Source organism: Musa acuminata, chromosome BXJ3-4 (assembly GCF_036884655.1).
Source record: "Musa acuminata AAA Group cultivar baxijiao chromosome BXJ3-4, Cavendish_Baxijiao_AAA, whole genome shotgun sequence".
NCBI lineage: Eukaryota > Viridiplantae > Streptophyta > Magnoliopsida > Zingiberales > Musaceae > Musa > Musa acuminata.
This window is the reverse complement of record NC_088352.1, coordinates 7037482-7050492: the sequence shown is the minus strand read 5'-3', so window position 1 is coordinate 7050492 and position 13011 is coordinate 7037482. Positions and strand designations below refer to the sequence as shown.

Sequence of the window (13011 nt, the reverse complement as noted above, 5' to 3'; positions counted from 1 at the left end):
TCGCTGATCCACAAGCCTTCATCCTGAGCCTCGATTGCAGCGTAGGCTAAGGGAGAAAGGTGATTCTCCTGAAGCTTCGAGGTGCATCTGGAACCACTGGCATTAACAGAGGGTTCCTTTGGAGCAGATTCCATTACAGAAGGGAAGGCGACATTGATGGTTTTGCAGGTATGTGGCGCTCTGTACTCGACGCTGAACCTGGGAGGATCGCCATAGCTATCCTCTTGTTGTACCGTCTTCTTTGCTAAACATCCTTGCTTGTCCCTGAAAACGCACCTGTAGTAGTTCCTGTGTTCATAGAAGCATGCATTACAACTAGAATTAATGTACTGGGAAAACCTTAATTGCTGAAGGGAGTTTACTGGTGAAGATGATTACTTTGGATACTTGGCGTTCTTGATAGTTTTGTGCCCGTACTTCCTCCACTGATGGCCGTCGTCAAAGGGGGAAGTTGTAGCTATCGACCACGTTTCTGGCTTTCTCCTGCAACAAGTTTAATCCGATGGAAAGTTTAATACGATGATCAATTACTTCAAAGAGAAGTTCAAACTGCAAGATGAAGAATTGAATTACCAGCTTCTCTTCAAACTCTTCCTCGTATCGTTGACATATATGTCTCTTTGGGAGTCCTCAGAGGCATCGGACGATCCACAGACACAGGACTGAAGCCTTGAGAGCGCCAAGGAGGTGAACTTTCGTATCTCCTCAAGCATATCCCCTCCATTGGAAGGATGCAACTGCAGAAGAACAACATGTAGTTGGCTCAGCAACTCTTGCGCCCTATTGATGTCTTGGATCGCCATGCGATGATTACAAGCCGAAGGCACTGCAGATTCATGACGTGGTGCAGTCTTCTTCTCCTCCATCTTCCCTATCACACGAACGGTTGCTTATCCCCCCTTCCCCCCTCTATATAACGAAGGGTGCATCACACGCAGGCCATGCAAATAAGGGAATGCGTGCATGTCAGCGACCTCATATGAACTCAAACCACGGTCATCTGTGCGAGCTGAGACTGCTCATCCAGAGTGGCCCGGATCGAGCCGAAATTGACGTCAAGCACATTCTTTAGACCTTACAAATCAGTTCACACGGTGTGACTCATTCCATTTATGAGGGCGGAAGATGTTCAGATAGATACACGGAACTGTGGACTAAGGTGCATCCATCTTTCCCTCGGTTTATATACCGTCCTTGCTGTTCTCACCCGGTCCACAACAATAGCATCTTTGATCTAAGTCAACGATGTAGACGCTTCTCTATCATCTTGCAGTCAAAGACTCGCAAAAGACCATTTCTCAGCAGGAGGTAGGCGGCCAAATATTATCACAGTGTGTGTAGGCCACAGAGAGAGAGAGAGAGCGAGAGCGAGATGTCCTTTTCCATGCAATGGATTGCTAGCACGTGGACTCGGCTTTCATGCAAAGCAGAGACGTCGTCAAAGAGGAGATGAAGGAAGAATTATTGGCTATATTCTCTTTTTTTGTACCGTTTTCTTTTTCCTATCATTCTTCTCAGCTCCTCAGAGAAAAGTCAAACACAGGCAGGTTGACGTGAGGGAAGGTTCATTCTTCTCCACACCAAGCAATGGCATCCAACAAAGATGACACACTCACTGTCACAGCAACAAACACAGCTATCGATTATAAAGCAGTGTCGATGCAGAAGGAAAATGAATTAGGACATAGCCCTATATCATTCATCACTAACAGCTAAAGTCAACTACTTTAACTAAAGTTGGAATACGACCACTCCTTTAATACGAAACATGAACATTGCTTGTTCTTTAACGCTTTGACTCAACTTTTTTCTAGAAAAGGGAAAAATATCATTTGATTACTATGGAGAGATTACATTCCAAAAAAGGTACCAGCCGGAAGTGAAGTCAAAGTTCCGAAACAAGAGAACTCACATGTGGAATTAATTTGAATTGCCATCAAGATCACATGTCGAACTTGAATTGAACTTAAATATGTGTTAGAACTGTTTTTACAATTGATGAAGAAACATATTTATTGATCATAATTATAACTTTGAGCATACTACTCGGAATGAGTTGATATCAACCTGTTCAAAGAGTACATTCCAAGTATTAATTTTTTAGAGGCTTAGATTATGCTAAATATGCTATCACCTATTAAATCTCTGATCAAATTGGATCACAAACTATGCATGATTACAATGAAAATGGTTCATGAAGCCTCTTAAGCTAATGTTATGTGCGAAGATTTTGGATATTATATGCATAGATGTTAGATTATGCGATCCTATTTAATTAGATAAGATTTATTAGATCAGATTTTGATTACTGTTATCGATCAAACCTTTGCCTCGTCTATAAATAAATAAGACCTTTAATGGACTATACACATAATAATTAGTACGTACATATACAGATAAAAGAGATTGGATATGTAAAATGATTAAAAGATTATCACGAAATAGGGCGAATGTAGTTCTTCTTGTACATCGATATCATTGTAGCTTACGGATCTGATAATGGTACACTCGCAGATCAGATAGAAGTTTTCTGAATAACATCGAAAGGTATGTATCGTAAATTTAGATATATTATTATTTGATTTCATATTTTGATATTAATTTTTTTCATATAACAATAATAATATATTATAATTTTTATACTCGTAATAGATTCATATATATACAACACGTGTGTGATCAAAAAAATCTTCAAAAACATTTAAGTGAGTATGATTTTGGAACCAGAGAATGAGTTATTGTCCAACGGTACACATATAGCATTTAGGTTTGGATCTTGTAATTTGGTACGTCTAATAGAGCATTATAGAATAATTTTTGTACATAAAAATTATGCAGTCAAAATCTTGTTGATTCAACAAGCCAACATAGCTTCATTAAAATATCCATAGAGAAATTAAACCTTATTCTGCAACACAGCTGACATAAATATAATTTCTCTAACAAAATTTCCTGTCTCAATTTTTCTAAGCATTGTATAATGCAGTACAAATTCCAACATAAAATTTATTAGGCAACTTAGAACAGCTCAAGATAAAAGATGATTACGACTTGATGAGAACTACTCACCAACATAACATGGCATTCGTTATTCTCATTCTGTCTGTCCTTTTTTTTCCTCGCCCATCACATATCAAAGAGATTTGATTTTCGATATACCGATATATTTTTTTTAGATATTCTAATGGTGAATATTTTCGTTTTGTAGGATATGCTCGACTAATATCACGAGTCTATTATTATTAATTTCAACCTAAGTAATTATATTATTGAGGTTCATCGTGACAAATGATATTATTATTGATTTAGTATTACCAAGATATTTAAGTAAAAAATAACCATTTATAAATTGTATTATAAAGTATATCAAACATGAAGTCACGATTGCACTATGTCTCGTATCGATCATACTAACATTTATTTCTAAAAATATATTAGGTCTTCGATAGAAACATCAAGTACTTGAATTAGATTATCAAGACTTAATGAGTCTATTACCATTAGTTTGAGTTTAAACATTTTGGATCAATAAATTCAGATGTAATAAATTAATTATCTTATCAAATCATGACAAACAATAGTCAAAACATCCTAATATTGAATGTGACAAATGATCCAAAGATAGATTACTACAAAGTGACCATTTACGTGTATCATATTAAATTGTTAGTAATGACTCGGAGTCACCACATGCTGCTCGACAGGCCCTCCTTTGGGTTCGCCAGCATGTATTCATGATGGGATCGCCCGAGTCGAGTTAGTAATGACTCGGAGTAACCACATGCTGCTCAAGCGGTTCTCCTTGGGTTCTCCGACGCGACTGCCGGTCGCTCTCTTCCAGCCTCCACGTACCTCGCCGACCTCCGACTCCACCGCGGTTGGTTTCCACGAGCGGGAGCAGAGCCACATCTCCTTCCTGGAGTCATGCTCCACCCTGCGGGACCTGAGTCAGGTCCATGCTCGGATCGTCCGGACCGGCTTCGAGCAGCATGTCTTCGTCGTGGGCAGGCTCATCTCCTTCTGCTCCGGCTCGGAACAGAGGGGATGCATGGACTACGCGTCCGCCGTCTTCCGGCAGCTCAACTGGCCGGATGGGTTCCTCTGGAACACCATGATCAGAGGGTTCGGGAGGGCCAACAGACCCGCGGAGGCGTTCCTTTTCTACCGAAGGATGATAGAGGAGGGGAAGAACGCCGATAACTTCACGTTCTCTTTCCTACTCAATATCTGCGGCCAGTTGTCGGCGGTCGAGTTGGGCAAGCAGGTCCACTGCTGCGTGCTCAAGGTCGGCGTGGATTCTCATGTCTTCGTCTGCAACAGTCTCATCCACACGTACGCTCTCTTCGACGACATGGTCGCCGCGCGGCAGGTGTTCGAAGAATCGTCCGAGAGAGATCTGGTGTCATGGAACAGTCTCATCGCCGGGTACGTGCACTGCGGCCTGCACCTCGAGGCGCTGAAGATGTTCCTGAGAATGCTGAGGACCAGCTTCCTCGGGCCGGACAAGGCCACGTTGGTGGTAATCCTGTCCGCATGTTCGAGGCTGGGAGCGTTGGACTTCGGCAGATGGGTGCATTCCATCGTCGGCAGTTCCACCCATGGTTGCCGTCTCAGAGTCACCAACTCTCTAATCGATATGTATGCAAAGTGCGGAGCGATCGACAGAGCCGTCGAGCTATTCGACGATATGACGGAGAGAGACACGGTCTCGTGGAACTCCTTGATTCTGGGACTAGCCATGCACGGGCGGGCGGCCGAAGCGATATCACTCTTCGAAAGGATGCGTCGGTGCGAACTCGAAGAGCCAAACGACATTACATTCCTGGGAGTCCTCTGCGCCTGCAGCCATGGAGGTTTAGTAGAAGAAGGTCGGCGGTACTTCGACAAAATGACGAGGGACTACAACATCTCTCCCAGCATAAGGCACTACGGATGCCTGGTGGACGTTCTTGGGCGATCAGGACAGGTGAGGGAAGCTTTCCATGTGATCAGGAACATGCCGATGGAGTGCAATGCTGTGGTTTGGAGGACGCTGCTGGGCGCATGCCGAGTCCACGGGGACCTCGAATTGGGTCAGCGTGTGCAGGAGCTCCTCGAGGAGCTGGAACCCTATCATAGCAGCGATTACCTGCTCCTGTCTCACATGTACGCCAAGGCCGGCCATTGGAATGATGTCTTTCAGGTCAGAGAAGCCATGAGAGAGAGACGAGTTCAGAAGCCAGAACCCGGCAACAGCTCCGTCGACGTTCTTCCTAATGAAATATATCTCGGTCAACAAGTTATATATCATTGACTGCGTCGTCAGTCAAAGAAAGCGAGTCAAAGACGAGAACGGAAGTGAAGACCACCGGTTCTTCTCCGTGTTCTGATCGGTTCATCGCTCTTCTTGGTTTCTACCCTACCTGAATTGGTTGTCTGGAAGAGGGGATTGAGAGGGGTTTCGTCTCTTGCCAACACAGATCGGATAAGAAGTAGATCTGTCGGATTCATCCGTCGGATGGCCATGACGACGAGGTCCGATCCCCAATTAGCTTTCTTCCTCGCCCTCGTCCTCTCGTGTCTCGTCTCCTGCAACTCCCAGCAACAGTACGAGAACAACAGGCAGCTCGACTGCACCACCAACGACTCCTCCACTCTGGGCTACACCTGCAACGGCGTCCGCTCCTGCTCCTCCTACCTCACTTTCCGATCCCAGATCGCCTACCAGTCGCCGGTACCGATCGCATACCTATTAGGCGCCGACGCCGGCAACATCTCCCGCATCAACGGCGTCGCTACCGAGTTCGCCAACGTCCCCAACGACCAACTCGTCCTCGTGCCGGTCCCCTGCTCCTGCTCCGGCGGCTACTACCAGCACAACGTCTCCTACACCTTGACCTCCAGGGACACCTACTTCATAGTGGCCAACGATACCTACCAGGGCCTCTCCACCTGCCAGGCCCTCATAGCGCAGAACCCTTACGGCAGCCTCAACCTCACCGCCGGCCTCCGGGTGGATGTTCCCCTCCGCTGCGCCTGCCCCACCGCCGAACAAACCAGCAGCGGCATCAAGTACTTGCTCACATACCTCATCACCTGGGGCGATGACGTCCCCACCATCGCTGACCGCTTCCACGCCGACTACCAGGCGGTGCTGCACGCGAACAATCTCTCCCCCTCCTCCACCATCTATCCTTTCACGACTCTCTTGGTGCCCCTCGAAACCGAGCCCACCAAAGACGAAGTCGCAAGCTCACCCTCGGCGCCTCCTCCGCCCCAGCCAGCCGACACGCCGCCCAACGACGGGAGCGGGAGCAGTTCCTCTGGCCACAAATGGGTCTTCGTTGGGGTCGGAATCGGAGTTGGCCTTCTGGCTTTGTGCTGCGCCGGAGGCCTGATCTGGCTCCTGTGCTACAGGCAGCGGCGGCGGCGCCGCATCCCTGTTCCTGATGTCCCCGTTCCGTTCAAGACTGCAGAGTCTTCGGCGAATTACTCCGAGCTGTCCGACAAGAGGTCGGGGCCTCCCACTTCAGTCTCCGCCCAAAGTGTTCGGAGTGCTATCGAGTCGCTGACGGTCTACGAATTCCGAGCGCTCGAGGCCGCCACAGCGGCCTTCGGCGAAGACCACAGGATCATGGGATCCGTTTACAGAGGAGTCATCAACGGGGACGCCGCCGCCATCAAGAGACTCAAAGGCGACGCCTCGAATGAGATCAACATCCTGAAGCAGATCAACCACTCCAACGTGATCCGCCTGTCGGGCTTCTGCCTTCACGACGGCAACACCTACCTTGTCTACGAGTTCGCCGAAAAAGGCTCCCTGGGAGACTGGCTTCATCACCACAACAAGAACGATAGCTCGAGCTGCCTTGGCTGGAAGGAGAGGGTTCAGATCGCTCACGACGTTGCTCATGGGCTCAACTACCTGCACGACTACGCCAGCCCACCGTACGTCCACCAGAACTTGAAGAGCAGCAACATCCTGCTCGACGGGGAGCTCAGAGCCAAGCTCGCCAACTTCGGCCTTGCGAGACCGATGGAGGACGGGGAAAGGCCTCACCTGACGCGACACGTCGTGGGTACGCAGGGGTACATGGCGCCGGAGTATCTGGAGCACGGCCTCGTCACTCCTAAGCTGGATGTGTTCGCTTTCGGGGTGGTGCTGCTGGAGCTGCTGTCGGGGAAGGAAGCTACGTTCACGGAGGAGGGTGAGAAGCAAGACATGCTGCTGTGGGCGTGCGTGGGATCGGTGATAAGCGGAGAGGATGCGCGTGGCAGGCTGATGGCTTTCCTCGACCCGTGCCTGGGACGCCAGTATCCTCTCGAGTTGGCTCATGCCATGGCGGAACTGGCGATGCTGTGTGTGGCACGCGATCCGGGGTCGCGCCCAAGCATGACAGAGGTGCTTGTGTCCCTCTCGGCGATTCACGATTCCACCTTGGATTGGGATTCGTCGGACCTTGCAGATTCCAGTTCCATGATCCATGGAAGATAGGCTTCCGGTTCTCCCTTGTGTTCGAGGAAGATTCCACACGAGTGGACAGACGTTTATAGGTTGATGTCATTTCAAGATGGAATAAATGTCGCAGGGTCGATTTCTCACCCTTCTTTCTGTTTGCGATAATGCGTGAATCTTTAAAGTAGAGATGTCTTTGTAGAAATATTTAATTTTTGATTCTCTACGTTTCTGTAGTCTGTGATTAGCAGGTTGTTGATCAACTTTGCACATCAAATTGTTGGAAATAAACTTAAGTTTTATATTTATTTTACCCTTCTTTTATGTTTGTCCCTATAGTTCAAGATTTTTACTTCGCTTCGTCTCTTATGAACAAAAGTTAGCGGGTATGATAACATGATTGAATTCAATAATGAAATGTCCCCAAATGATAATGTGATTGAATTTGACTATCAAATATCTCCTAATGATAACATGATCAAATTCGATCATGAATCATCCTGATTTGATTAAATCTGATCACAAACCATCCCCTAAATGATGATGTATTTGAATTCGACCATGGAATATCTGATAATGACAATGTGATCGACTCTAGCCGTGAAGCATCACACGATGATGACGTGACCAAACAAAAACGTAAAGCATCATTCGATCATGATACGATCAACTTAGATCACGAAGCATCACTCGAAGATGATGTGACCTAATTTAGCCATAAAATGTGTCTCAATCATGATACGTCCGACTCGAGCATAAAATGTGTCTCAATCATGATACGTCCGACTCGAGCATGTGACCTAATTCAGTTGGATTCGAATGATGACAAGGCCATCAATCGAATCCAACTGAATGAATCAATGCAAACGAATCAAGCCACACAAGCAACAATGATGCAAATAAAGTGGATCTTACACTACTAAACAACTTTAAGTCAACACCTTCAGGGGTGCAATGGATGACATAGTCGAATAATCTACCCAACCAAGGCATCAAGTCCCTCCCCATCCTTTCTATGTGTGATGAAATACAGATGATGCGGGGCTTTGATATGTAGACAATCCGTTACACATCATAGTCATCTAATCAATGGAATGATAACTTAATACCAATAGGAGGGGTGGTGACTCGAGACCGACAAGATGGTCTCTTCGATTGGAATGACAACTGGTGGCCCCCATTCTCTACAACTAAAATCCCCGACAATTCAACCTATAATAATCGAAATAATCATTCCAAAGATTCATCTTTACCTCAACTCAACAATCATCCTGACATGCTACATAATGCCCATCGAGTGTATCCTTGATGGGATCTAAGAAAATCCCAACTATGATAATTTTTAGAACCATCCAAATCCTCCACTAATTTGGGGAGTGGGCCCAAGTTTGGATCCAAAACTCTTACCACATGTCAAACAATCACAATCTGGCTTATCACTCAAAATTGGCAAAAGATCTATTAATACCTTCCACGAGTTAGTATAACAACGATAATTTACCCGTTACATCTTAAAACATAGAATACAACACTGCTACAGTATATGCCCTCCAGCACTGCAGCTGCAGAACATAATAGCGGCTGACGCTCAAGATTAAGCTAGCCAAATTCTAGCTCTACTATCATCTATATCTCTAACCAAAGAGGCGTTTTTTCTTGACATTTTGGACACCAGTATCAGTTTCTGGAGAGTCCTCAACAATAGATTCTTCCTGTATCACCAATCCCCGATTTCTAGTCAGCTTTCGGATAGGTGTTGCAGGCGCAGCTGACTCAACACCACCAACCTCCGAGCCAGAAGTATTTGCACGTATCCTGTGTGGCATCAACTCTTCTCCAACATCTACATTATCTATCATCAACTGCCAAAAGACACAACAATATCATATCAACCATATATATCCATAGCCGACTATATAGGCATCTCAATCTAGTATATGTAACACAAACATGGTTAATCATGATAATGAACCATTCATAAAGTCGTAATTGCCTCCCAGATATCGGGGCAATTAGTAGACTAAATGAAAGGGTGACACATCTTCAATTCAAGATATCTTTGGTTACATGAATAATCTCAAAACTGACATATCAAGCATTAGGCAAATCAAGAAGACAAAATGGTAATAAACACATGTGATGGTTTCTTCTCCCATGGCTCTCTAAAAAATCCCAGTTAGTTTCCCCAAAATTGATAATTAATATCATGTTCACAACTTGATCCGTAACAACTAGATTTGGATAGAGAAAAAGGATACTAGAATGTCAAAGCAAAACCGAAAAAAAGGAAAAAGTAAACAACCAGTTATGCAGTTCATACTCCATACCTTCCAGTCCTTGAAGTCGAATCTGAAAACAAAATGACTGTATGAGACATCACCCGAAGCCACAGCGGTGGCCGCAGGAGCATTTCTTGGAGCTGGTAACAAAATTAGAAGCATATCAGAAGTTCCATAAGGGGCTAACAAAGGTCAAATGAAATACTGAGCATTCCAAGATGAAAACTTACAGACAATATGGTGCCTGCTATCATTCACTATGATTTCTGCTCTTCCATCTTTTACCAGAAATGATAGGGCGAATATATTCTCTACTGTCTGTGCAAAAGATTCTCTATCCAGAACCAGATTTTCCAACTTCACACTTCTCTTTCTTCGTAAGATATCAAACATGGTTGACATATTCTTGTCTGTGTCAGTTTTCACTTCAGTTCCAGCATCAGCAAGCTGTATATCACCAGAAAACAATACATATATATATATATATATACTCCAATAATGTAATGTATTAGCCTGTACTTATAAACAACAGCTACTAGGAGTACATTATTCAGCCAATCTTGCTGTACATTAATGGAAGCTTTTGAACTTCAATAATTAACATTAAATACAATAACCATGCATAATTATTCCAGATAACAGATAAGACCTTAGAGTGGACTTTACATATCAGACAATCATGTCTCCTTCACAATTGTTGAGGTACAACAATAATAAATCTTGCAAGGGTCTCTTATTGGCATAATACAGCATTGCATGCATCTCCCCGAAACAGAGGACAAAATAATAGGGGAAAACAAGTGCATATAACATGATAATAATCTGCACATTTTGCAACCGAAGCAGCAGAAGCAATACCAAGAGTCACTAAACAGCTAGTAAGATACAATTTGGTTTTCACCAAAACTAGTCCAAATAATATTATGGTATTGAGAGCAGTCACAAAAAAATTTTAACATTGTTTAGAACAACTTTCCAGTCAAAGTGACAGGCATACCATCCTTGAAGAGTTAAATAAACAAGCTCAGAGGCACTAACCTCTTCAGGATGAGTGCTTTCAGTTGGTCTTGTTCGTTTTCTCTGAGCAACAACCTTCCGCTGCTTCAATTCAGTATTCATGGGACCGATCCTGGCATTATGAAAAACGAATGATAAGAATGACAAGCACAAAGGTGCATGTACCTAATTATTGCAACAGACACTTTGAAGTCAACTTAGATTTATCATGAAAAAACCTATCACCATCTACTGAATCAGACACTCAACAGAAGATCTATGAGAACTATTACATTGTATGGTATCCAGGTGCACTTCTGAAAACATGGGAGACAGCATGACCAACATCTGACCAATGGAGATTGTTCGAAGTACTCCCCAAGTCTGATCCACCATTTTGTTCACCGAAGTTCCTCAGGAGGGTGGTAACAAAATCTGAAGGGGTCACACCTTCATTTGTTTGAGATTTAACTGATGTTACCAGGGTGCAGGCAATGTCTAAAAGAGCCTCTGCATCTGCTACTTGCTCCCTGGGCTTCTGAACTGTGATCATAAGATGAAATTTTGTAAAACAGAAGCAGAATGATGAACCATTTGAGAAAGGTAGATAGATAAAAACTTCAAGTCCATTCAGCACAATCACCTAAAATTTACCATGCAATTGATTACATAGAGACTAGAGAGTTCATCAGTTACCAAAGTAATGATATCTATGACTAATCAATGCTTCTCTACGCTAGACCATGAATAGTACATGAGGTAAACATACATGGTACCTTAAGCAGCAAGAAAAACTTATACATATACCTACAGAAAGTAGGAAAAGGAGGAAGGGAACATTATAAAAGATAAACAGAAAAGGTTCGATAACTTTGATACTCATATCAGACAGAATTGTCAAGTTAGAGTTAAATCCCATGAACAAATATAGCATTTGCAAACAACTTTACATAAGCAGATAATCATATAATATGCGTTAGTCATCCTGCTGTTCAACCAAAAGATATTACAATGCATCGGCCAGACCATTCCTTGCAAGTATATCTCCTGATTGCAAACAAAAAAAAAAAAACCCTCTTTTCTATAGCAGCGCTATCCTAATGAGGGTTTCCTCATGTTTCAAAGAGAAGGAAATTAATATACGTTTTGCAATGGCGACACTGAAGAATAGAAGCAGAAGGGAAAAGTCATGACGCATGATTTAGGCAAGTGCTACGATCTGGCATACATACCAAGTTCGTGCAAGCTCTCAACCTCCGTGATAATTGAGTTGAATTTGTCGGAATCAACTTTCGTAATATCTTCCCTCTTATCTGAGACCCATTTCAGTAAAAAGAAAGAAACCTAATCAGCCTGGGAAGTATCAGAGGGAGAGGACACAATTTAATCGAATACCAACCGCTGATCATGTTCTTCACGGCCAGATACCGGGATCGAAGAACCCGACGATGCGCTGTCCCTTGACGATTTGACGACGCGGCTCCGGCATCGTTGCCCTGCCCGTTCTCCCCTCCTCCTCCGCCCCTACCTTCCGGAAGTCGCTGCTTCGTTGCCCTCACCATAGTGTGCGCAGTCAGGAAATCCAATCTCACAGTGCAACCCGGACACCTCCAACGATTCCTGGCCAATTATCGATCTATCGCCGTCCGACAGGGTTTAGGGAAAACTTCCGAGCGAATAGAATTACCGATCGAGAAACCAGCCAGCATTACCATGAACGGCAGGTAGGAGAGGGAAGAAGCAGCGGCCAGCGCAAGGGTTTTGGGGGAGCGAGAGAGATGGAATTGTAAGAGATAAGAGCGGCAGGCCAATTTCGGAGTTCCAATCCCGACCGCGCTCTTTCCCTTCCCGTCAAAATTAGGAGAAGGCCGCTCTTTGGTTTCTTCTCTTTTTCATTATATATATATATATATATATATATATATAATATTTATATTTATATTTTTTGGGAGAAAAAAATAGCCTCTATCCTATTTTATTTTCCAAAAACCATCCCTCATTTCCCGATAAAAGCCCCAAATAATATATATATATATATATATATATATATATATATATATATGAGATTTATTAGCGTGATACTGTCGACACTCATTTGATGATACTTGAGTTTGACGCAAAGTGATATCCTTGATGGAACAAAAACCATCGTCATACCTCAAAATGATCATGGGGATGGTGGAACGAACCTTCTTCACCTATCATCGTAATACCACAATAATGTTTTCTTAGACAGATATAAAATATGTCCAGTAATCTACTCTCTTTCTCATCATAATATGTAGGTGATGCAATGAGAAT

The 13011-nt window shown here is 43.9% G+C and overlaps 3 protein-coding genes across 4 annotated transcripts; 2 read left to right on the top strand and 1 right to left on the bottom strand.

Moving 5' to 3' along the window:
* Positions 1–3674: 3674 nt before the first annotated feature.
* LOC135634566 (pentatricopeptide repeat-containing protein At2g02980, chloroplastic-like) lies at positions 3675–5370 on the top strand. The gene has a single exon (XM_065144940.1). It carries the CDS (start codon positions 3764–3766, stop codon positions 5291–5293), a length of 1530 nt encoding a protein of 509 aa, XP_065001012.1. The 5' UTR covers positions 3675–3763; the 3' UTR covers positions 5294–5370.
* Positions 5350–7759, top strand: LOC135634565 (protein LYK5-like). Its single transcript, XM_065144939.1, has one exon. The coding sequence runs from the start codon at positions 5498–5500 to the stop codon at positions 7472–7474; it is 1977 nt and encodes a 658-aa protein (XP_065001011.1). The 5' UTR covers positions 5350–5497; the 3' UTR covers positions 7475–7759.
* Positions 7760–8868: 1109 nt separating this feature from the next.
* Positions 8869–12582, bottom strand: LOC103981002 (non-structural maintenance of chromosomes element 4 homolog A). 2 transcript variants are annotated; one of them, XM_018825044.2, is made up of 8 exons: positions 12423–12582; positions 12110–12346; positions 11943–12023; positions 11004–11253; positions 10753–10843; positions 9945–10161; positions 9763–9854; positions 8869–9297 (listed from the first exon to the last, which is right to left on the bottom strand). In XM_018825044.2, exons 2-8 carry the CDS (start codon positions 12270–12272, stop codon positions 9070–9072), a joined length of 1122 nt encoding a protein of 373 aa, XP_018680589.2. In that variant the 5' UTR covers positions 12273–12346; positions 12423–12582; the 3' UTR covers positions 8869–9069. The 2 variants fall into 2 exon arrangements, with proteins under 2 accessions (XP_018680589.2, XP_065002985.1); XM_065146913.1 differs by having other exon boundaries at positions 12110–12582.
* Between the last annotated feature and the right edge of the window lie 429 nt (positions 12583–13011).